The sequence below is a fragment of the Carcharodon carcharias genome, chromosome 12, assembly GCF_017639515.1.
Source record: "Carcharodon carcharias isolate sCarCar2 chromosome 12, sCarCar2.pri, whole genome shotgun sequence".
NCBI lineage: Eukaryota > Metazoa > Chordata > Chondrichthyes > Lamniformes > Lamnidae > Carcharodon > Carcharodon carcharias.
Window position 1 is genome coordinate 135,322,995 of NC_054478.1, and position 25,587 is coordinate 135,348,581.

The 25,587-nt window shown below is 44.2% G+C and overlaps 2 protein-coding genes across 2 annotated transcripts in view; both read right to left on the reverse strand.

The window, feature by feature from the left end:
* plekhm3 (pleckstrin homology domain containing, family M, member 3) overlaps nucleotides 1-25,587 on the reverse strand; it is a 162,424-nt gene that overhangs the window by 37,953 nt on the left and 98,884 nt on the right. Inside the window, exon 8 of the mRNA XM_041200604.1 lies at nucleotides 11,231-11,354. Coding sequence (XP_041056538.1) covers nucleotides 11,234-11,354 — 121 coding nt within the window. The 3' untranslated portion in view covers nucleotides 11,231-11,233. The remainder of the gene's footprint in view (nucleotides 1-11,230; nucleotides 11,355-25,587) is intronic.
* Nucleotides 7,868-9,547, reverse strand: LOC121284835 (frizzled-5-like). The gene has a single exon (XM_041200612.1). The coding sequence runs from the start codon at nucleotides 9,518-9,520 to the stop codon at nucleotides 7,868-7,870; it is 1,653 nt and encodes a 550-aa protein (XP_041056546.1). The 5' UTR covers nucleotides 9,521-9,547.

Sequence of the window (25,587 nt, forward strand, 5' to 3'; positions counted from 1 at the left end):
ACATAGTCCAGTTGCTTAGAAATACAGTTTAAAGCTCCACTTCTCCAAATAGGTAATCATGAGGATACTGCCACTTTAAAAAAAATGCATAAATTTATATTCTGATGCCAATAGCTTAGCCCCACTCCCCGTGGGATACATTTGGCTCCAGGCTTTGCCTCATGATGAAATGGTCCTTGCTTTGTGTCATGCGCTGCCATCTCAATTGAATATCCTTACAAATTCTGACAAGCTCCTGGGGATATTTCCAGTTATACACCAATTTCAGCACAACAAGCTCCCATGAACAGCAATGCAATAATGACTCGGTAATCTGTTTCAGTGATGCTGTTTGAGGGATAAATATTGGCTAGGGAACAGGGGAGAATTCCCCTGCTCTTTTACGTCCATCTTAGAAGGCAGCTGGGGCCTCGACTTAACACCTCTGACAGTGCCGCATTCACTCAGTACTGCACTGGGACTGAAGTGTTTGTTCATTATCTTAGGGAGTTGATGAGGAATTTTTCAATAGTCTTTCCTGAGAATTGACGTCATTTTATGTGTGTGTTGGGGGGGCAGTGGAGGGAGGGGGTGGGAAAGGGGCGATGGGGTGGGCCGCCTTTCCCTAAAACTAGCATGGCCAGTAAAGTGTTGGATGGTACTGCTTAATGGATCTATAAGTCTTCTATCACCTTTCCTTTCATATGTAGCTGGGGTGGTAGAAAACATAACAAAGACTATGGGTGTCTATTAATATTCTGCCTCAAGATGTCACAAGTATCACATTTTACAAAGCTCACTGGAGACATCTAGGTGCAAACCTTTGTCACTGCATTGGGCTTTTTGTGCAACTGGACCCTTGGGGACTTGCTAACACTTTTACTGAGAAGTTAACGTTAGAACAGAACAGGATTTTTCAGTTAGATTCACAGGAATTTGGATCCACAGGCTCCTTGATCAATTAGCCCACAGATTGGCAACTGCTGGCAGGGCTCGCTCTGAAAAACTGATGGCAGACCCCTCTCGTGAAGTTTGATACAACTGAGTGGCTCACTGGGCCACTTTACCATACTAGGGTGAGACAGGAGTCACAGGATAAAGACAACAGGTTTCCTTTCCTAACCAAATATGATTGAACAGTTTGGGATTTTTTAAAATTTCTAACAATCCTGCAGCCTCATGGGCACTTTTACTGGCACTAGCTTTTTATTTCTAGATTTCAACTGAATTCAAATTCTTGAATTGATCAATTGATGGTCAAAGGGATGATTAGTCCAGGTCACTGAATTACTAGACCAGTGGCATAACCACTACACTACTGTATCCAATTAATATTCAACTTCTAGTTCATGAACCAAAGTGTATACCCAGTGTACAACAGCCTGTAGGTCAGTTCACCATTGATCATACTGAGACCTTTTTCCATTAGACCTACGTTGGTGTTTGTGCTCCACACAAGTCTCTTCCCACCATTCTTCATCTAACCCCATCAGCATATCCTCCTATTCCTTTCTCCTTCACGTCTTTATCTAGCTTCCCTTTATTTGCATCAATGTTATGCACCTCGAACCTACCAAGTTCCACATTCCCACCTCTCTCGAGGCAAAGACGTTTTTCTTGAGCTCTCTATTGGGTTTTTGACAGGCTATCTTATACTTATGGAAACTTCTTCTCTACATTTACCCGCTTTTTCTGACTGACCGTCCCAACATCAATGACGGAATTGAGGAAGCTTGGAGAAATAGCGTAAACACTCCAGGCTTCCCCCCAGATCTTCCAACAGAGGTTATAACACACGATCGGGAGAAATATCCCACCCACCCTGCCTCAAATAACTAGCAAAATAAAAAACTCCAACCAATGTTCACCCACAGCTTTTATTCCCTCTACTTTTTCATAGATCAACCCTACACTCGCTGTCTTACATTTATAATTCTCTGCCATATTTTATTTTGATTTATAAAATAAATTACAAGCTAAAATATATGAGCTGTGGCGCAGCAGGTATATTACCCGAGTCAGGAAGGGTGAGGGTTCAAATCCCACTCTAGAGACTTAAGAACAAAAGCCAGGTTGACACTCCAGTGCAGTACTGAGGCAATGCAGCAATGTCAGCGTGCCATCTTTTGGATGAGTCATTAAACCCTCTCAGGTGAAGGTGAATGTAAAAGATTCCAGGGCACTATTTTGAAGAAGAGCAGGGAAATTCTCCCCGGTGTCCTGGCCAATATTTATCCCTTAGTCAACATCACGAAAAACAGATTATCCAGTCATTATCACACTTTTAAAAAAAAATTATCCTTTCACAGGATGCAGGTGCAAATGCCCTGGGCCAACATTTGTTGCCCATCCCTATCTGCCCTTGAGAAGGTGGTGGTGAGCTGCTTTCTTGAACCGCTGCAGTCCATGTGGGTGTGGGTACACCCACAGTGCTGTTAGGGAGGGAGTTCCAGGATTTTGACCCAGTGACAGTGAAGGAACAGCGATATATTCCCAAATCAGGATGGTGAATGGCTTGGAGGGGAATTTCCAGGTGGTGGTGTATCTGCCCTTGTCCTTCCAGGTAGTAAAGGTCGCAGTTTTGGAAGCTACTGTCGAAAGAGCCTTGGTGAGTTGCTGCAGTGCATCTTGTAGATGGTACACATTGCTGCCACTGTGTGTTGATGGTGGAGGGAATGAATGTTTAAGGTGGTGGATGTGGCACCTAATAAGCGGGCTGCTTTGTCCTGGATGGTGTCAAGCTTCCTAAGTGTTGCTGGAGCTATACGAATCCAGATAAGTGGAGTGTATTTCATCATACTCTTGACTTGTGCCTTGTAGATGGCGGATAGGCTCTGGGGAGACAAGGGGTGAGTTACTCTGCCAGAGAATTCCCAGCCTCTGACCCCCTCTTGTAGCCACAGTATTTATATGGCTGGTCCAGTTCAGTTTCTGGTCAATGGTAAGCCCCAGGATGTTGATTTTGGGGGATTCAGCAATGGTAATTCCATTGAATGTCAAGAGGATGTGGTTGGATTCTCTCTTATTGGCGATGGTTGTTGCCTGGCACTTGTGTGGCATGAATGTTACATTGCTGTTTGTGGGAGCTTGCTGTGCATGAATTGGCTCCCGTATTTCCTGTATCACAAAAGTGACTACATGTCAAAAAGTGCTCAGTTGGCTGTAAAAGCACTCTTGGCTGCATGGAGGATGTGAAAGGTGATAGATAAATGTCTTTATTTTTATTTTTAAACTTCTGAAGATAAACTTGCACCACCCCACCCCCCGCCCCCAAACAACCTTTTGTTCATAAATGTTATGTTCTGATTTTCTTCTGAAAATGCTAATTCTTGCTGTTGAACTGCTGCCTTCAGCTTTCGGGGGACTTAGCACAAGTGGCAACTCCCCGCTGTCGCATAAGCCTTGCTGTTTAACAAAGGGAGGCATTTCAACTGAGTCCAACCTCACCCTAACACTGGCACATACACCTGCTGCCCAGCGTGGACCATCGGATAATGAGCTCTAGAACAAACTTGTGAAGAGATCACAGGTCATTTGTTCTTTAAGTCTTGGTGCTATGCCTGGCAAGGGCATTTATCCTTTTGGTCAGGTTCTCAGGGAGCTCAGGTTCTGTTTGAGACTAGTAAATTGCCAATGTCATTATCCATGGTCAGCTGATGAATATAATACAAGAGTTGGGAAACAGGCTTTAGAAACCTGTGTCACAGAGCCACCTAGTGACCAGAATCTGCATAAAAATGTGACAGTTGACATAGCTAAATTATATAGTATTTATAGGATAGAGCCAGACCTGGACCAATGTTTATGTTCCACATGAGCCTCCTCCCGCTTAATTTCATCATACCCTATCAGCATAACCTTCTATTCCTTTCTCCCTCGTGCAGTCCTCAAGCTTCTTCTTAAACGCACTGATACTATTTGCCTCAATCACTCAATGTAGCAGTGGGTTCCACATTCTAACCACTCACCGGGTAAAAAAATTTCTCCTGAATTCTCAGTTGGATTTATTACTGACTATCATAGAATGGTTACAGCACAGAAGGAGGCCATTCGGCCCATTGTGTCTATGTCAGCTCTCTGTAAGAACTACACAGCTAGTCCCACTCTCCAGCTTTTTCACGGTGTCCTGGAAATTCTTTTTCTCTTCGTTTTATATTTATGCCTCTTGTCCTGGACTCCCCTCCAAGTGGAAACATCTTCTCCATATCTACCCTTTATCATTTTGATGACCTCACTCAGGTCACCTGCCTTTTCTGGGGAAAAAACTGTACAGCCTTTCATAATAGTTCCTTTATCTATGGAGCTGTGAAACCAGCTACAGGGGAGTTTTGTACAAAAGTGTATTACTGCTGAGTGTGGGACTGCAGGTTTTACTGACACTCTGAAATCATATTTCTCCCCAACCCCCTCAACTACAAGTTGGGACTAAGTGACAGTAAACACCAAACTAACAGCCCAATTTCCTAAGGAGTGTTGCTATCTAAAGGTCACGTTAAAGTTCAAACTAAATAAACGTGGAGAGCAGCAGCCAATGAGAACCATGAATATTATCCACCTGCAAACAAATTGCAGGCGAATCTGAGTGAGTGTTCCAGCGCAACACCTAGGACAGCAAGTCCACACCCTGGTCATCCGACTGCAGCTAATCAGGACCCAATACCATTCACCAAGCTGCCAATCATGGACCTAATGCCAGGATGACTGACAGGATTAATAAACTAATAAAACTGGATCTGGAATGCACCGCCTGAAAGGATGGCGGAACCAGTCACTACAGTAACTTCCAAAAAGGAGCAGATATTCTTCATTCACTCTATCAAACGCTTCATTTTTAGAAATCGCTAAAGATACAGGAGCAGTGCATTTATATAGCACCTTTCATGACATCAGGACATCACAAATTGATTTACAGCCAATGAAGTACTTCTTTCTGAAGTGCCATCACTGTCGTAGTGTAACATGGCAGTCAATTTGTGCGCAGCAAGCTCCCATAAACAGCAATGTGATGATGACCAGGTAATCTGATATTGGTTAACGGATAAATATTGGAATTGGATATATACTTGAAGGGGAAAAGTTTTCAGAGCTGTGGGCAAAGAGTGGAGGGAGTGGCACTAATTTGAAAGCTCTTTCAAAAAGCTGGTACAGTTATGATGGATCGAGTGGCCTCCTACAGTGCTGTATGATTCAAATAAATATAGGGCAGCGAGATAGTGACGCAGGAACCCTGAAATTATGCACTGGAATACAAATATTTAATGGATTGGCTGAAATTTGAAACCTGCTGTTTTGGTGGAGACCTTAATCTATTTGTTTCTTCCTTGCCTCTGTAGTTGCTTAAAACCTGTCACATCGCTAACATTTTCCAGTTTTGATTAAAGGTCATTGATCTGAAAGGCCAACTCAGTTTCACTCTCCCCAGATGATGTCTGACCTGCTGAGCATTTCCAGCATTTTCTGTTTTTATTATAGATTTCCAGCATCCACAGTATTTCACTTTTATGACAAGCGTCATTGCTTCTGCTAGAACAACGTTAAGTATTTGTGCACTAATGTGCCATGATTTAACTTCAGTGCTCCCTGCTGTTTGCTTTACTTTTCCTTGTGGCAGGCACAAGGACGAGGGCACAGGAGAAAACTAAATTAGCAGCAACGCCACGATAATACTTAAAACTGGGCAAGAGAGACCCGGGCTGTCCCTGGTCTGTACCAACCCACTGATGTTATGCAGTAACTTGCATTTATATAGCGCCTTTAACATGGTGCTTCACAGGACCCTAACCAGGCACCAATTTGACACTGAGCCATATAAGATGATATTAGGACACGTGATTTAAAAAAAAACAGGTTTTAAGGGGTGTCTTAATGGAGGGGAGCCAGAATTGCAGAGTTTAGGGGTTAGACAACTAAAGACGTAGCCATCAATGCTGCAGCAATGGGAATCAAGAGGAGGAGTCCTGAAATCTTGGAGGGTTGCAGGGCTGGAGGAGGCTACAGAGATAGAGAGGCCATGAAGGGGTTCGAGCACAAAGTTGAAAATCTTAACTCTGAGGTATTCCTGAACAAGGAGGCACTGGAGATCAGCAATCACAGGGGTGATGGATCTCCATGGATTTGAGTTCAGGTCCCACTTTCACCTTCTGCCCCAACCAGGAGAATGTAAAGTGAAAGCTGCTCAGTGGGAATCTGCAGCTCTACAACCATGGTGGGTATCACAATCAAGAACCCAGTCCCATCTGCTCGCCTGATACATACACTTGAACTTTCTCCATCAGGGGTTCAATGGACATCGATGAGATGTGGGGACCACAGCTGATACTTCACCTCCCCTAGTCCAGGCCCAGCTACTCCGAGCCAACAAACAAAAAGGATGGAACCTGGGTCCTTTCTGGTGTGGAGGGCTCAGTGTCACATCGGCCACTGGAGGAGGGTCTGTCCCTTTCCCACTGATCAAAGTCCGAGAATTCCTCGTGTGGCAAGTAATCGCATTAAACCTGGCAGTGCAGCTTCCAATACCCACAAGTGTCCTAAGCACACCAGAGGGTGAAGCCAATGGCAATACAGTCTCTCTCTCTCTCTCTATGTTCACTACAGTTCCTATTGTAAATCATGCAGCTTTCAATACCAGGGGCATATCTGTCATTGATTAACATCACCCCCTAGGCTCTCTCTCTCATTCTGGATTCAGCTATTACACAACAACAGCCCAGCTCACCATGATACACTGCACAAGAACATATATACATATATCAGGTCTGGATCAGTGATGGCGTCACAGCGGAATAGTCCAAAGACACCCGCTGCCTGGATTCATACATCACCCACATTAAATCTGGACACCGACTGTGATGCCTTCAAGTAGGACATTCTGCAAATGCAAACTACCAGGGTTCACATATTGCCCACAATAAATCCAGACACTGACAGCTCTTCCAAAATCAGGACCCACACTTTAAAGAAAAATGAGCAAGTAGAAAAGTCCAGTAAGGCTCCTGTCTGAATCATTATTTAAGGGATGTTGGGAGCTTTCTGCAACTGCACAAAACCATTTAGGAGCTTGATTTATTAACGGCAAAAACAAAATCAGCCATCCATTTACTTTAACAGACTTAAACTATGTTACTTTGGATACAATGGGAGATGCAGCACAGGAGAAGGTGCTAATGTAGCCTTGTCCTTGGGCAGGCAGAAAGACTCCCTTGTCCAAATACCAGTGGCAAGGGTTTGACGCACAGCACAGGAGTAAGTAATTCCAGCTAACCAGCATATACTCTTAACAACACTATGCTAACCTTTGAATTAAGAAGAGAATGTGGTGCTGGACAATCAAGGACACCAGAGACTACAGGAAAAGAGAGAGAGAAAAAAAGTGGCAGTAACTCAGAGCGACAGGGAGAATACAGCGGTTATTAAATGCTCTGCCGTTGTTTATTATTATTTGTTGTGCCTCCCCTCATATTCTGTTTAATAGGACAGCTCCCCAGGCTTTAGAAAATGTGCACACCAAAAGGAACCTTCCCAATAATACCAGCCGCAGCAAAAACAAAATGTAACCTTTGCAGCGTGTGTGCTTCTTTTCACTGGTAGTTGTGCTGAACATTCAATCTACCAGCTGGCTGCTGCTTGTGGCTTGGTTCTGGTCACTCCTGGCACAGATGGTGGACCACAGCGAACCCTTTTAAACAAGTCTTGAGTACATGACCAATTCCACTTAGATGTACTTACCGCAAATAGAACATCGTACAATGATTAAAATCCGCAAGTTGACAGTGTAAAAGACTCATGAAATGAGGTAAAATTACCTCCGTGTATTTTTTCATATATATATAAATGTATGTCTATCTACAATATATATACACGTGTGTGCGAACCCTTTGACCAAGGAGTCTTAAACGTGTGACAGGGGCACTTGTTTGTGGTAGGAGACGGAGCTAGCGCCCCCTGTCCTTGCTGTGAGGGCAGTACTGGCTTCGCTGTACATGGCTTCATTGGCCAGCTTCCTCCCCCGGCAACATCTGCTGCTAAACTGTTTCCAGGACTCCAAGGTCTTCCCGGACCAGATCCAAACTCCAGAAGTGATCCCCACCACCAGGCACATGAAGTATTTCAGCATGAAGATGGCATACTCGGGCCTGGGGTAGTCCCGGCCCTCGAGGCAGGGGCAGCTGAGGGCTCGCTCCCAACGGTCCCTGTAGTGCTGCTCGTAGATGAAACAGGCTACCACGATGGTGGCAGGCACGGTGTAGAGCACTGTGAAGATGCCAATCCTGATCATCAGCTTCTCCAGCTTGTCCGTCTTGGTGCCCCCTTGTTTGATGACACTTCGTATCCGGAACAGGGAAACGAAGCCAGCCAGGAGGAACATGGTCCCCGTGAAGAGGTAAACCACTAAAGGGGCCAGAACAAATCCTCGGAGGTTGTCCAGGTTCTGGTTCCCTACGTAGCAGATGCCAGCCACTGGGTCACCGTCCACGGAGCTCAGGGCCAAGACAGCGATGGACTTGACGCTGGGAATCAGCCAGGCTGCCATGTGGAAATACTGGGAGTAACCAGCTATGGCCTCATTGCCCCACTTCATGCCCGCTGCAAGGAACCAGGTAAAAGACAGGATGACCCACCAGATAGAGCTGGCCATTCCGAAGAAATAGATCAACAGGAAGACCACCGTGCAGAGGGCAGGTCCGGTGGTCTCGTACTGGATGTGGTTGTACTCCTTGTTGCAAGCCACGTTGGCATGGCCAGCGACCAGCCTGACAATGTAGCCAACGGACACGAAGAGGTAGCAGGCCGACAGGAAGATGATGGGACGCTCTGGATACTTGAACCTCTCCATGTCGATCAGGAAGGTGGAAACGGTCGTGAAAGTGGAGATGAAGCACAGGATGCACCACAGGCCTATCCAGAAGGTTGCAAAAGTCCTCTCATCCTCACTAAAGTAGGGCTCGTAGCACGGGATGGCACAGTTGGGCACCTGGCCAGTTTTGATCTTGTTGTACAGGGGGTGGCTCTCTTTGGAGATCTGGATCAGGGGCGCTTTACACCAGCATTTCCCACGGCATTCCACAGACTGAGCTGGCTGCTTCCCAGGGTGCGGCCATGAGGGTCTCAAATTCTTATTGGAGCCTTTGGATGCAATGGTGGGCTTCAGAAATGGGGGCGACAGGGTAGTCACTTCACTCCTGTTGTAATCCATGCACAGGTTATAGGGATCGCCGAGCACTGGCAGTTTGTCACAGTTCATTCTCTCTGGCCAAGCAAAGCCATACTGCCTCATGAGAGGAGAGCAGCCGGACTTGGCTCTTTCGCAGACGGATCTGCAAGGCGGCAAGGGTTTTTTGTAGTCCACAAGGCAGATGGGGGTGTAGACACTGCACAGGAAGAAGCGGAGGTCCGGGGAGCACTGGATCTCCACCAGGGGCCAGAACTGGTGGACCTCCAGCCCAGCCTCATCCTGGCTGTCGTGGTTGAACTGATTGGGCATATAGGTGAGGTTGTAGCCGATCCCTCTGCACATGGGGACCGTAATCTCCTGACAAACCATCGCCTTGGAGGCGCACAGAGCAACGCCTGCCAGTCCTGCGAGGGTGAAACAGAACTTAACCAGGTATAAGCAGCGCACTTGGAGCATGGTCTCCGGATTTGCCAATTGCAAAAGAGGGTCGAACCGACTTGTCCTCGAACTTTTGCCCTGGGTCCTTCACAGCCACATTTCTTTCTCTTTCCCCCACGCCCGGACCCAGTTTAACAAATCCGTACCTGGTGGCAGCCTCAAAACATTCGTGGCAGGAGTTGAGAAGAAACGAGCAACTCAGGTGAAATGTCGATTTCAAGTCAATTTCAGTGCCGAGCGGCCGCTCTCGAAATGAAACAAGGCATTTATAAAGAGCAATAAAACACTTCAAATTATTCTCAACACTCTTCCTCTGCTTTCGTTTCCCGTCTAATCGATTTTTTTTTTCTTAAGTGATAACTTCAGATAGTTAAAAATATGTTTTATGTTCAAAGTATCTGACGGCTCCGATGCTTTAGTCCATTCCGGGTCTCTCTCTCTTTCTCTCCCTCGCCGGTCACCTAGGTGAAATCGCCGGCACAACAGGAGCTATTGGGGCACTCGTTCAGGATAAACTTTTTGGAATCTTCCAATGTTATTTCTTCTAAAGTGGTTTCCAGGTATGTACAAGGGTCTTTACCGCACTTCCCAATCCTCCGAGTCTTTGCCCCCCGATCGCACGCTATACAAACAAAATTCGGAGCCCAGGTAAGCACTGCATCTCTCCTCTCCAAACAGCGGCGTGCGTTTATCCCCTGTGCTCTTTTCTCCCGCACTTCGCTTTCCCTCTCTTCTTGCTCTTCTTCCCCTAACTGGGTGTACTGCTGGTTAGACACTGGCTGCCGTTTGAGCTGTGATCCAGCTCCTTTTGCTCTCCAGATACCTTGCGCCTCCGCTGCAGTTCGCGGCTCCGCTATCGGATTGTTACTTTTGTTTTAAACACAATGTAGCCAAGGTGGAGCTCAGCCCAACCTGTCAATCACCCCGCCCCTGCCCCCTTTCGCCCAATCGGAGGCCGCAATCCGCAAGAGCCCCGCCTCCAATTGTCTTTTCTCACCAATCAGGAGCCACGGGCTGGCCGCGCTGCCCATTCACAACTCGAGCCTTGCAGAGAGATTCAGAAACTCCCCCCCCCAATTTAATACAGACCAATCACTCAGCCAATGCTGCCTCCTTGTTCCCACCCATCTCCTTGTGGACCAATCAAATGTCTAAACAAAAGACCCGCTCATTATTTTATGGACCAATCACTGAAAGGTGGGAAAACTCTGTGTAAGTAGCAATAGTTTGTTCACAATTTTAAAGAGACATTACACACATTTTACGTTGTGTGAAAGTGAAGGTAATACACTGCAGCAATAAGACGCCCCTCCTCCATTGCAAGATGTCCATTTAAAGGAACATTATCCTTCAATTTCCACCATACGAAATAACTCCAAAGCGTATTGAATGCCAGAGTGACAGACAAGGGTGAGCGAGATTTCTGTCGCTGCTCTACATAGGGTTGGCACTGGTACAGGTTTTAAGTGCGCTGTCTGGAAACATTGAAACTCTAAACCGGACATCAGCAGTCTGGGTTTTTAAATAGAAGTCTGTGTCTTTTCCCTTCACTAACCTTGCGAGGCAACTATTTCTTATAGCGCCCAGTGAATTTTCATCATCCGCAAGGCAAATCTCAGGTTCAAAGCTCAAATCTCTCACCTCTTATGCTGGTTGCCCGTCCCCTACCCCGTCCTGACAATTCAGAACCAAGAGGTGAACTCGGCGCCCACGACTGATGTTTACCCTGTTCACATTAAGACCCTTCTCGTGGGGTGGGCAGGTGCTGCTGGAAGGAAAAGGCATAAATGAAATAAGGCCCTATAGCTCATGCAACATCAACAACCTGCATTCGTACAGAGGTTTATAATATAGTAAAATTTCCCCAAGGCACTCCACAGGATTCTGCTCAGAGAAACATTGATGCTGACCCAAAGAGTTCGCCAGCAGGACATGGTCAAAGGGGTTAGATTTTAAGCAGCATCTTAAAGCACTGCCATTTAGATACCAAGTTCAGGACTGCACAATATTTTTAATATAATCCCTTCAATGAGATAATTAAATTGGCGTTAGAGAGAGATTTTACCCTGTTTAAAGCAAAATTGGAAGAGCAATGTCTGATTGGGTGGAAGGGCTAATGACTGGTTGAATGGGTTGAAAAGGGGAAGGAAGCCATTAGAGACCTGGTGTCACTCTTCCTCCTTAGCCCACCCTTCTTCTCTCAGGTTAATGCCCTTCTTGATTAAGCTGCTGAGCACATATTTCTCCAGAACAGGAAGACCCCACCCATGATGCCTATATGTCTATTATAGTCTGTTAACACTGCCCACAGGCTGCAGGTTGTGGAAGTCAAATGTTTCTGCACTCTGCTCTTCAACAATACATAGCAAGGACAAAAGGACAAAATCATGGAGAATGGGAAAGGAACCAGACTTAGGAAACCAGCAAAGTATCTGACTGGAAGGGAATTTTGGGAATGTTTCCAGATTGAGGGGGAGGGGGGTGTAGTGAAGGATGAGACAATTGTGGGACATACAGGATAAGCTACTGCCAAGTTTAAATATTGGTTAAATGCTTAGGATGATGGCCAAGAAATGAGGTCCATGGTCTGGTAGAATGGGGTGAAGGAGTAAGGAAGCACAGTGCGAGTACTGATAGTCAATCCAGGGGTGACTTGTGTATCTGAAGACGATCACAAACAGAAGGAAGAACCTCCGATGGTGCGAGAGGGAGATCTCACAATAATGGTCCTGACAGACATAAAATTGGAAGTCGAGGCCATAGTTTGATAGGTTAAACAATGAACTGTTTCGTAACAGAACTAAAAGCAGAAACCCTCATGACCGCATATTTGCCCATAAACGTGAGGGTAAATTAATAAGAGAGGCAAAACAAAGGGAACTGGACAGTTGGAGGGAGTTTTGAGTTTATTCTGAGGTACCAGATAACAGGCAACCAACTTTAACACATAAGTGGATTTGTGCTGGGAGAAGTCCTCGTAGGTGGGAGTTATAAGGCTGAAATGCGGCTAGTTGCTCAGAGTTTTAAAGAGTAATTGGGTGATACAGATGCTAGAATGGATTCTCCCACAGCTGGAAAAGTAATCTCAAAATCTCTTTAGTCCTTTTGGCCATAAATCCATGGGAGTGTAGGTCCATTGATATAACAGTCACATTTCTGCAGGATGATACTTCTCAGACAGATGTGGTTCTGAAACTACCCAACAAGGCAGCAGCCACAGAAAGGAAATTATGGAAACTAAACAGATGTGTCCAAGGTAATTAGGAAAGTAATTAGGAAAGCTAATAGAATCTTATCATTTATTGCAAGGAGAATTGAATATAAAAGTAGGGAGGTTATGCTTCAGTTGTACAGGACACTAGTGAGACCACATTTGGAGTACTGTGTACTGTACTGGTCACCTTATTTAAGGAAGGATGTAAATGCATTGGAAGCAGTTCAGAGAAGGTTTACCAGACTAATACCTGGAATGGGCATGTTGTCATATGAGGAAAGGCTGGGCAGGCTAGGCTTGTATCTGCTGGAGTTTACAAGAGTAAGAGGCGACTTACTTGAAACATATAAGATCCTGAGGGGTCTTTTAAGGGTGGATATGGAGAGGATGTTTCCTCTTGTGGAAGAATCTAGAACTAGGGATCACTGTTTAAAAAGAAGGGGCAATCTGTTTAAAACAGCGATGAGTCGAAATTTTTTTCACTCAGATTTTTTTCGACTCACAGGTCGTGAGTCTTTGGAACTCTCTTCCTGAAAAGGTGATGGAAGCAGTGTCTTTGTTTTTAAATCAGAGGTGGATAGATTCTTGGCAAGTAAGGGGGGGTGATAGGTTATCAGGTGTAGGTGGGATGCAGATTTCAGGTTATGATCAGATCAGCCATGGTCTTATTGAATGGCAGAGCAGGCTCAAGGGGGGGTTGAATGGCCTAATCTTTCTCCTTGTCCGTATGTTCGTATGTATGTTCGCATGGTCTGAATGATGCTGCCAGATCTGTTTTTACCGAATATAGATTGCATTCAACTAAAAGAAAATTCCACAATGCTTTTATTGGTATTGTAAGGGAAAACTTTCAACCATTTTCATGATGCCTGTTGCTGATTTCTAAAGGGATGCTATCGTAAAATTTGAGAAATATGTTATATGTGACAACCAATTAAAATGATCAGTCAGGCTCACACTGTGGATCATTTATACGTGCTAAAAGCTACATTTATTAAAATACAGGGCCCTGTCCTTTGCAGACAGAAAGAACATGCACACACACTGTGCCTTTTTCAACTAAACAAAATAGGCGACAGCCATTCATTCCCCAGGGCAATGTTTTGACCAATCAGAATCAACCTGCCTTGTTCGACTGTAAACTTAGCAGTTAACTGACAGTCATCAGTTAACTGGGCCATTCTCCATGGCAATGCCTCTACCAATCAGAGTCCACTTGCCAACGAATCAGCACTCTCTTCTCATGCAGTATGAATTGTCGTTCACTTTACATTTGGTACTCTTGCAAATTGTCCTGATGAGTACAAGATGAAAAGATTCAACAACATGTGCTTATCATCAGCAATACTTAATTCTATACTACCAAACGACTATAGATACATTATTAATAAAGGGGAGCAGTGGCATAGTGCTAATGTCACTGGACTAGTATTCCAGCAACTGAGGGTAATGCTCTGGGACCTAGGTTCAAATCCCACCACGAATTAAAAGTCTGGTGATGACCATGAAACCATTGCTGATTGTTGCAAAAACCCATCTGGCTCACTAATATCCTCTAGGGAAGGAAATCTGCTGTCCTTACCTGGTCTGGCCTGCATGTGACTCCAGACCCACAGCAATGTGGTTGACTCTTAAATGCTCTCTGAAAAAAGACAATCAGGGATGGGCAATAAATGCTGGCCTAGACAGTGATGCCCATATCCCATGAACGGATATAAAAAAAAATTGAAGTAGAAATTAAAATTGGGAGGCAGGTTTGTGGGGTTTCACATATATTGGTTCAGTAATGTAGGTTTGGATTGGCTTTAAATCAACAATCCGACGAGAGTGTTCCTTCCATCCGGTTAATCGTACTATCACCACTGAAAGATGAAATTATACCTAAAGGATATAGAAAACAATTGTGAAGTTTGATTGGTCAGTTGAACTGATTGTGCACTTAAACTAGGCTGATGTGTGTTTCGATGTGTTGGAGTTAAGTACTATGACAAAACATCCTAAAGTAGAAAGTGTTTTAAGGGGAAATAAAACATTAAGAAAATTAAATCTGAATAAATGTGCATTTAAGTTCCAAACCCTAGGTAACCCAAAGTTTCATAAACTAATCTTCCTGACAGGTGTTCTAATGCAGCTGGTTTCATAATGTGCCTGTGATAGGGTGGAGAGAAGGGGAGATTAAATAACAAAAGATTTCACAAGTGTTCCCGTGAAACTCAATGCAAGCTCGAGGAACAGCACCTTATCTTTCAACTTGGCACTCAACTGGACTCAACATCGAGTGCAACAATTTTAGATTATAACCTCTACCTTCATCTTGTGCCTTTTTCTTCTGTTACTTGCTCGATTAGTTTTGTCTTGTTTTACTCCTTATCCCTTCATGTTGCATTCAGGTGGTTTTTATGAAGTAATTTACGCCTTATTTGGACAAAACCTTTGTTTCTTTACTAGACCCATTATCACTCTCTTTGGCTGTTGCATCATGAAATCTTTATCATTTAATCTCCCCTGCCCTCCTCCTGTCACAGAGCTTCCCTTTTGTTGCCCCTGTCCCCTTACATAAGAACATAAGAAATAGGAACAGGAGTAGACCATTCGGCCCCTCGAGCCTGCTTTGCCATTCAATAAGATCATGGCTGATCTTCTTGTGTTTCGATTACAACATTCCCATCTAGCCCCCATAACCTTTGGTTCCCTTGCCTAACAAGAATCTATCCATCTCTGTCTTAAAAATATTCAGTGACCTCCACCTCCACCAGAGGCAGAGAATTCCAAAGTCGCACAACCCTCAGAGGGAAAAAATTTCCCTCATCTCCGTCCTAAAACAGTGCCCCATAGTTCTGGACTCACCCACAAGAGGAAACATCCTTTCAACATCCACCTTGTCAAGGCCATTCAGGATCTTGTATTCATCAATCAGATCACCCCTCACTCTTATAATCTCCTTCCACTGGCTTAAATGATATCTTCAGTTCTGATGCAAATTTGCTTGACCTGAAACGTCAACTCTGTTTCTCTCCACAGATGCTGCCTGACCTGCTGAGTTTTTCCAGCATTTTTTGCTTTTTATTTCAGATTTCCATCATCTGCAGTATTCTACTATTGTATTCATGGTATATCTGATGGATTAGAATGGAAATTTTGTCCTTTAGCTCAGGAAACTAAAAAATAAAAAAAGGTTGTTAAAAGTACTCTGGCTAGCAAAACACGCTATGGAGATGGTGGATATGGAATTCTACTTGTCAAATATTTTAAGTGAGGTTCTGTTCAATGGGTGTGCTGAAGATAGCAAACTCACTGAATGTATGTAGTTAATTATTCATAGTGGGATAATGTACACTCTTATGAAATTATAAGTGAGAAAAGGTAATGCATTGAACTTGCTGGCTTGAAACAAATGCTGGAGAGAAAGGAATTCTCTAAAATTAAATGGGCAGATGCAATAAGATGAAATTCATGAGCGAAGAAATTGCTAAGGGTCCAAAAGAAATGTGTCTCACAATGTAATGCTTTACTCAAAATATGGAGGTCTTTGATTTAAGTTGCTTTGGAATTTTAATTCTACATATAAACTCTAATTTTTATTTAAAGAGGGAGATGGGAATCTAATAATTATATATTAATTGTACTTAATTGTATGCAGGTGGAGGGCATTAACTGGGGATTCACTTGTGCTCCCGTAAATAGGAACAAACTGAAGCAACAGTTGTTGGGTTAGGAGGTGCCTGTTTATAGTGTGCATCTCTTTAATGCTTTTAAAACTGTATAAAGATTTGGCTCCAATTCTTTCCTTCGCCACCTGAGTTTCTGGAGTTTAACACAGCAGCATCAATATTACTCTGGTTCTGTATTTCAGTAAAGCACATGGATTACCCATATAACCACATCTTCTTCTGCTTTGGTTGTGTCAGCATCGCAGATTAACATGTGTTCTGCCAACTTCTATATGGTTAAAACAAGAACAAAAATACCTAGAAAAGCTCAGCAGGTCTGACAGCATCTGCGGAGAGGGATACAGTTGACGTTTCGAGTCCGTATAACCCTTCATCAGAACTAAGAAATATAGAAATGAGATGAAATATATGATATAGTTATATTTCATCTCATTTCTACATGTCTTAGTTCTGATGAAGGGTCATACGGACTCGAAACGTCAACTGTATCCCTCTCCGCAGATGCTGTCAGACCTGCTGAGTTTTTCCAGGTATTTTTGGTTTTGTTCGAGATTTCCAGCATCCGCAGTATTTTGCTTTTATCTATATGGTTAGCGCTAGCTAACAAGACATGCAGATATGGTAGTCCTGATAATGAAAAATTTATCAATGGAAATAATCTAGGGATGAAGAATTCAAGTGATGGGGCTGTGATTATTTTCGTTGGCAGCCTGTTCCACTGTAGGATTGTTCTTGGGAAGAAAGATTGTTGATACACTGTCTTGGAAACAAGAGGTCTTTGTCATTTGTATGGATGGCTACCTCGTGTTTTGTCATTGTCAGAGGATGTAACAGCTCCAGAACGTTCTTAAACTCTTTCTTTATTCTTTCTCGGGACATGGGCATCTCTGACGAGGCCAGTATTCACTTCCAGATTTATTAACTGAATTCAAATTTCACCAGCTGCCATGGTGGGATTTGAATCCATATCCCCAAAGCATGAGCCTGGATCTCTGGATTACTATCTCCCATCTCCCTTCTTAAACTTCTTTAACACTGCACAAGAGTCATGCACCTGTGGTCAACTTCCATTTTGCCAGTGGGTTTTCTTAGCAGTCTCACTGAGTCATGACAGTCTTGCATTCCATTTGCAACTAACTGCAAAAGACTACACTGGGCAGATCACTCTAGATCTTGTGCAATGGTTTAAAGCAATAGTCGTTTAATGGACCTAAGGCTATCTTCACTTCCCGAGATGTGAGCTGCGGCTCAAGTAGTAGAACTCTCAGTGGGTTGTGGGTTCAAGCCCCAGTCTAAAGACTTAAGCATAAAATCTGGGCTATCTTTCCCAGTGCTAGTAATGAGCTTTTTTTTGATTAACATGTTAAACTAAGGCTCTTCCTGCCTCTCAGGTGGATGTAAAAGATCTCATGGCACTATGAAGTCCTGGGCAATATCTACCCCTCAACCAACATTGCAAGAACTGGCATTGGGCTTACATAGGAACACAGGACATAGGAACGGGAGTTGGACATTCGGCCCTTCGAGTCCGTTCCGCCATTCAATAAGATCATGGCTGATCTGGCTGTGGTCTCAACTCTACTTTGGATGTGCAAGAGGCTATAATTGGAGGCGCACTGAGATCCAGGAGGTCTTGTAATGCTGGAGGAGTTTGCAGAGATCGGGAGTATGAACACAAGGATGGGAATTTTAAATTTACAGCATTGCAGGATCAAGAGCCAATAATGGGTCAGCGAGTTTCCTTGTGTTCTGCTAGCCCTACAATCCTCTGACCTTTTTGCATTCTTCGAACCTTGGACTTTTATACATTCCCAATTTCCCTTAGTAGCTGTTCCTTTAGCTGCCTAGGCTCTAAACTCTGGATTTCCCTCCCTAAACCTCTCCACCTTTCTAACTCTCTTTCCAGCTTTAAGCTTCTCCTAAAATTTATCTCCAACCAAGGTCTTAGCCACACTTCTTCTCTTCTGGTTCGATGTGTCTGTTTATCTGATCATGCGTCATGAAGAGTCTCGGGACGGTTTTCCACGTGAAAGGCACTATGCAAATTGTTCTTATAATTGAAATGTATATATTGTATATACATCAGACTTGTCCTCCTGTTGATATATTTGCTGGCACTTACTTCCAAGTAAGGTACAATGTACATTTTCAGATTGTTAGTTAGCCAGGTTAAGTATTCACAAAATTTGGGAAATTGTCGAAATCTTCTGTAGGCCGAACTGCTTCCTAAGCCATATTCTCACACCCACTCCTCCTTTTTGGTCCTACGTGTCCCAAAGACGGCAGTTTACACCGTGGGCAGTAGCATGACTTTTGGGAACCCTCCAATTCTTTGGCCAAGAGGTCATTTTGCATGCATGGACAGTGAGTGCTAGCAGGCTACTTGACAACTTGGGGCATCACGGTACAGCCCCATCTTGCCAGCACCCAATGCCTGCATTACCTACCTTATCAAGCAAGGTGGGGAGATGTAGGGCCATACATTAGCTATTAGGAGTGGGCATCCTGGCTGATTTTTGTCCTTCTCCCTGGAAAGAAAAGAAAGACTTTCATTCCTATAGCACCTTTCACAGGATGTTCTAAAGCCAAATAAATACTTTTGAAGTGTAGTCACAGTTGCAATATAGGAAATGCAGCAGCCAATTTGAACAAAGCAAGACTCCACAAACAGCAATGTGATACTGACCAGACAATCTGTTTTTAGGTGTTAGTTGAGGGATAAATATTGGCCGGGACACCAGTGAGAACTCCCCTCCTCTCCTTCAAAATAATGCCATGGGATCATTTACATATACCACAGAGGGCAGACAGGGCCTCATCTGAAAGATGGCACCTCTGATGATGCAGCACTCCCTCAGCACTCCACTGGGAGTGCCAGGCTAGATTTTGTGCTCAAGTCCCTGGAGTGGGACATAAACTCACAACCATCTAATTCAGAGGCCAGAGTGCGACCAACTGAACCATGTATTCTAAATGCTCTTATAACTTAACTAACAACTACAAGTTGTTGTTCAAGGAAGTCAGATGCTTCTCGCAGTGGAGGGATGATTTAGCCTCTCGAGGAATTGTGCTTGCGGGCATAACCAGACATCGGCAAAGACTGCACTTAATGTTAAGTGTGCCAGTAGGAGCAACTGGTGCTAAAGCTGGGCTATAAGTGTTGGACCTTAGTTCAGCATTAGCAATCTTGATGGACTCCCGTTTAATAACATCTATGAATCAAGCCAATTTACGTCATCTTCTTGACAAAGCAGATGTCTGAGTAACTCTGAGAGGCAGTAACACAAAGAGAGTTAGAAAGAGAAACACAGGGAGAAAGATAAAAGACCAAGAGAGGCTTGTCTTTACTGCACTGCAGCCTCCCTCCATGTAGGAAATGTTCAGCAAATAAGCGCCTTTGGTAATATAACAAACCTGTGTTTACTCAGCCCTGAAGAGGTCAGGGTGTTTCTCGAAAGGGTTTCTATGGCTTCAGGAACTATGATTCATCCCCTAAAATAAGTCGCTTTCAGAGGGAAACGGATATGAAACAATAAGTGGATACTGCCACAAACTGGCAGCAGAAACGGCACAAGGCTCCCCCATGGTTTGTCTCTGGTAAACGTAAAAGCACGCTTAACCCTTTCACAGGACAGCCAGCATGTGGAATCTCTCAGCACAGCACTGAAGGCTGGCTTAACCCTTTCACGGGGTAATCACAAAGATGAGTACAGATGATCCAGTCCATCTTTCTATCGTGCCCCTGAAGACCCTGTCAGGTAATGATTTCTCTCCGTGAAGAACAGCTTGCTGACAATTGTCCAGAAGTAGCTGTTAACTGTTTTACCAGTATCTCCTCATCTTGCAATTGAGGTTCAACTTTGAAAGGAGTGCACAGAATTAGCCTACTCTATTCCATTTACTTCTTAATACACATCTATAGACTTCTCTCAATTGCCTCTTTTCAAGGCTGGAGACTTAATATCTTTCCTAGACTATCAATACAGATCAAGTCTCTGAATGCGGGCAACTTTAACTGAACTAATCTATCTAGAAGCTTCAGTTTGGATGCAACACTGCCTTCATAAGACATTCAATTATACTCAACATTGAAGAAGAACGGGGAGTTCTCACGCTGTTACAACTAGTATACATCACTCATAACTGAAACAAATTTCAACGTCACTGAAACAAATTATCAGTCCGTTATCTTGTTTGTGGGAGCTTGCTGTGTGCAAATTGGCTGCAGTGTATCCCATACTTCAATAGTGCCTATACTTCAAAAGGTACTTTACTGGCTGTAAATATGTCCTTAGGTTGTGAAAGGTGCTATGTAAATGCAAGTCTTTTTTTTCTCTCTAAAGGAGAGTGAAATCAGACAGATGCAAAACTGGCTAATGTACTATATTATATGTAAAACTATCCTCCCACTTAATCCAGTGGAATTCTCACCCAGCAAATTTTGGTTAAAATTCCCTCCCAGGGATCAGGATTGTGCCCTTTTTTGCAGCTCTGCCAGGAATTGGATGAGTCTCAATGAAAGCTCATTGAACATTGGACTCAGCATTTCACCTCAGACTTGTATTACACTGGCCAGGCCATGTAATCTAAGCATTTTGTTTGCTTTGTTGATCACTGTGACAAGGCATGGTAAGCATTGAGTCTGTCGTCACTCTTGAGTTTTTCAGTTTCTCCCCTAGCCGGTTCCACGCTAATCATTAATTCTGTCTTTCTTTCGCCCCCTCATCTGTACTAAATTTTAACTGCCATGATGGTTGCAAATGTTATTTAAATCCTCTTGTAGTTTCTTGGCTGCAGCCCCTGAGTTTAGTATCGTTTGTGAACCTAGCCCAGTTTCATCACCTCTCTGAATCCAGCTTATTGAGGTATATTAGGAATGGAATATGATCCCCTGTAGAATAGAAACAGAGCACGTCCCAGCTCTGATCCCCCTGAGTCAACCATGACTCAGTGGGTAGCACTCTTTTTTAGTGAGTTAGAAGGCTGTGGGTTCAAGTCCCACTTCAGAGACTTGCGCACCTAAATCGTGGCTGACATTCCAGTAGGGTGTCCAGATTTTCAAAAGTCAAAATCGGGCCACATTGAAAGGACATTGGACGGCGGGGCTCCTAAGTGACTGATGTGTTGGGCGACCAATGGTAGGTGTCTGGGGGAGGGGCAGTTGAAGGTGGGAGCTCATATGATGAGATCTCCAGGAATATGTTCAGCTGGAGTTGGTAACCCTATTCTGTGGATTGTTTAAAAGGTGTCATCAGCAATGGAGATGTCGGCACCAAAACGTAGCGACAACTCCCTTGGAGGGGTCAAGGAGATGGTGGGGGGGGGAGGGATACAGGTCTGGATTGCATGCAATGCAATCCGATGTGATGTGATGGGTGTTTACAGGAAGGAGGATGAAATTTCACATAGATTTTCTCTCCACAGACCCAATTTATATTTGACAAAAAGGGAAAAGGCGAAAACCGGAACATTTGAACTCTTTGTAGGAAATTGTTGGGACACCAGGACATTTGATGAAAAAGTGGGACTGTCCTGGCCAAAACCTGGTCATCCTACGCTCCAGTGCAATGCTGAGGGAGTGCTGCACCATTATAGGTGTCATCTTTTACCTAAGTCCTCTGCCCTCTCAGGTGAAAGATTCCATAGTGCTATTTCAAAAAATGGCAGGGGGATTCTCCCTCATGTCCTGGTCAATGTTTATCCCTAAATCAACAAGACAAGAACAGATTATCAGACATTATATTGTTTGTGAGAACTTGCCATGTGTAAATTGGATGCTGTGTTTCCTACATTACAACAGAGACTCATAAAGTACCTCACTGTGTGTCTAGTGGGGAGTACTGAGGTTGCGAAAGGGGCTAAATAAATACCAATCCACTCAATGAGACGCTCCATGTGGGCATCAATCTCCTAATCGTAACTGCTGCTTTCTCTTTCAATGAATCTGCTACCGTATCATCATTGTAACTTTGAGTAGAAGCCTTTCATATGGAACTTTATTGAAGTTTTTTAGAAGTCCAATAACACCATGTTGGTGAATTTCCTCATGGTGCCTTACCCTCTACCACTGTAACTTTGGTGGAAACCTATTTGCACAGGAAAATGAAAGATTTGCCAAGGTTACAGTGTTGAAGCCGAAGGGGCCCCAAGGAAATTCACCATATCTCATGGGGTTTCCCATTGTCAATTACAGGTGTCAATTCCTCAAACAATCCTGGAGGTTTCCTCAGGTCAATTCATCTCCATTCGGAAGCAAAGCTCCATAATGTGTTGTTTCTGCTCATTTATTCATAGAGACATCAACATTTACAACACAGGAAGAATTGCATTTATATAGCACCTTTCATCACCTTATGACTTCCCGAAGTATTTTTGAATTGCAGTCTCTGTCTATCGAGGTTCAGCAGCTGATCTGCTCACAGCAAGCTCCCAAAAACTGCAGCGTGATCATGACCAGATGATTAGAGTTGCCAACTGTGATTAAATGTATTCCTGCAGGTTTCATCATAGGATTTGCCCCCACGCTCCAGCCATTTGTCGGTCAACACATCCATCTTTGTGACGCACTGCCTTCCTACACTAACTGGAAAGCCAAAAGACACATTATCCAATTGGATGATTCTCCACTGTTAGCCAAACAGCCTTTTTTTACATTTTAAGTATTCTTATATCTGATAAAGAGAAATGCTCAAAGAAAATGACAATGAAGACTTTAATGTCCCAGTGATTTTTCTCCAGGGTTGCACACAGCAGTGTCCTGGAGATTGAGCTTCAATTCCTGGAGACTCCAAGCCAACCCTCCGGGATCATTTGGTTTGAGTGATGCTGGCTGAGGGATAAATATTGGCCAGGACACTGAAGAGGACTCCCTGCCTTTCTTTGAAGCGGACCCATGAGATCTTTTACATCCACATGAGAAAGCAGATAGGGTCTTAATTGAACATCTCATCTTAAACACAGCAACCCCTCAGTACTGCTTCGGGAGTGTCAGCCTGGATTTTAAACTAAAGTTTCCAGAGTGATACTTGAGTTCACAACCTTCTGACAAAGACGCTACCCACAGTCGACACCTTTATCATTATCTTGTTACTTTGTTCACTAAGCCACTATTTATAAAATCTAAACTGCTACAGCTTTTATGACAACCATCAACGTTTGACAAGCATAATCAACATTCTTGGGCCTATAGTTACCCAGGTTTGTGTCCTCACCATTTTTTAAAAAAGATAGGATTCATTTGATCTCTCCTGTCTGCATTGACTCTCTCCTGATAACCATCAGCACTCAGTCGATTTAGTCTCCAATTTCATTTAGCACCCACAAGTACATAAATCCCTGGATGGTTATTTGTTTTGACCTCCTCTTGACTGTCTAGGGCCTTTGTTCAAGTGATGTTGATATTGTTAAATTTACTTGGCGAATGACCTATAATTGGTGGCCTCTCACTGGCGTCTTCTTGAGTAAATATCCCTGGAAGTAATCGTTTAGTATGTTAACTAGTTCAGTTCATCCTGGGTTTTAACCACGTTAAGATATCTCAGCTATGCCTGTCTCTTTATGGGGTATGTGGAACATTCCTTGTTCCAGTCCTACTCCGGCCCCCTTCCACAACTCTTTCTCCGGTACATTGATGATTACTTCGGTGCTGCTTCATGCTCTCGTCGGGACTTGGAAAAATTTATTAATTTTGCTTCCAATCTCCACCCCTCCATCATTTTCACGTGGTCCATCTCTGACACTTCCCTTCTCTTCCTTGACCTCTCTGTCTCAATCTCTGGTGATAGACTGTAGACCAATATCCATTACAAACCCACCGACTCCCACAGCTACCTCGACTACAGCTCCTCACACCCCGCTTCCTGTAAGGACTCCATCCCATTCTCTCAGTTCCTTCGCCTCCGTCGCATCTGTTCCGATGATGCTACCTTCAAAAACAGTTCCTCTGACATGTCCTCCTTCTTCCTTAACCGAGGTTTTCCACCCAAGGTCGTTGACAGGGCCCTCAACCGTGTCCGGCCCATCTCCCGCGCATCCACCCTCACGCCTTCTCCTCCCTCCCAGAAACATGATAGGGTCCTCCTTGTCCTCACTTATCACCCCACCAGACTCCGCATTCAAAGGATCATCCTCCGCCATTTCCGCCAACTCCAGCATGATGCCACCACCAAACACATCTTCCTTTCACCCCCCCCTATCGGCATTCCGTAGGCATCACTCCCTCCGGGACACCCTGGTCCACTCCTCCATCACCCCCTACTCCTCAACCCCCTCCTATGGCACCACCCCATGCCCACGCAAAAGATGCAACACCTGCCCCTTCACTTCCTCTCTCCTCACCGTCCAAGGGCCCAAACACTCCTTTCAAGTGAAGCAGCATTTCACTTGCATTTCCCCCAACTTAGTCTACTGCATTCGTTGCTCCCAATGTGGTCTCCTCTACATTGGAGAGACCAAATGTAAACTGGGCGACCGCTTTGCAGAACACCTGCGGTCTGTCCGCAAGAATGACCCAAACCTCCCTGTCGCTTGCCATTTTAACACTCCACCCTGCTCTCTTGCCCACATGTCTGTCCTTGGCTTGCTGCATTGTTCCAGTGAAGCCCAATGCAAACTGGAGGAACAACACCTCATCTTCCGACTAGGCACTTTACAGCCTTCCGGACTGAATATTGAATTCAACAACTTTAGGTCTTGAGCTCCCTCCTCCATCCCCACCCTCTTTCTGTTTCCCCCTTCCTTTTGTTTTTTTCCAATAAATTATATAGTTTTTTCTTTTCCCACCTATTTCCATTATTTTTAAATATTTTAAAATCTTTTATGCTCTCCCCACCCCCACTAGGGGGTATACCTTGAGTGCCCTACCATCCATTCTTAATTAGCACATTCGTTTAGATAATATCACCAACTTTAACACCTATGTGTTCTTTTGTTCTATTGTTGGTGACATCTTTTGATGATCTGCTTCTATCACTGCCTGTCCCTACAACCACACCAACCCCCTCCACTTCTTTCTCTCTCTCTCTCCGCACCCCACCCCACCCCCCACACACACACACACACACACACACACACACACACAACACACACACACACACACACCTTAAAGCAGCTTA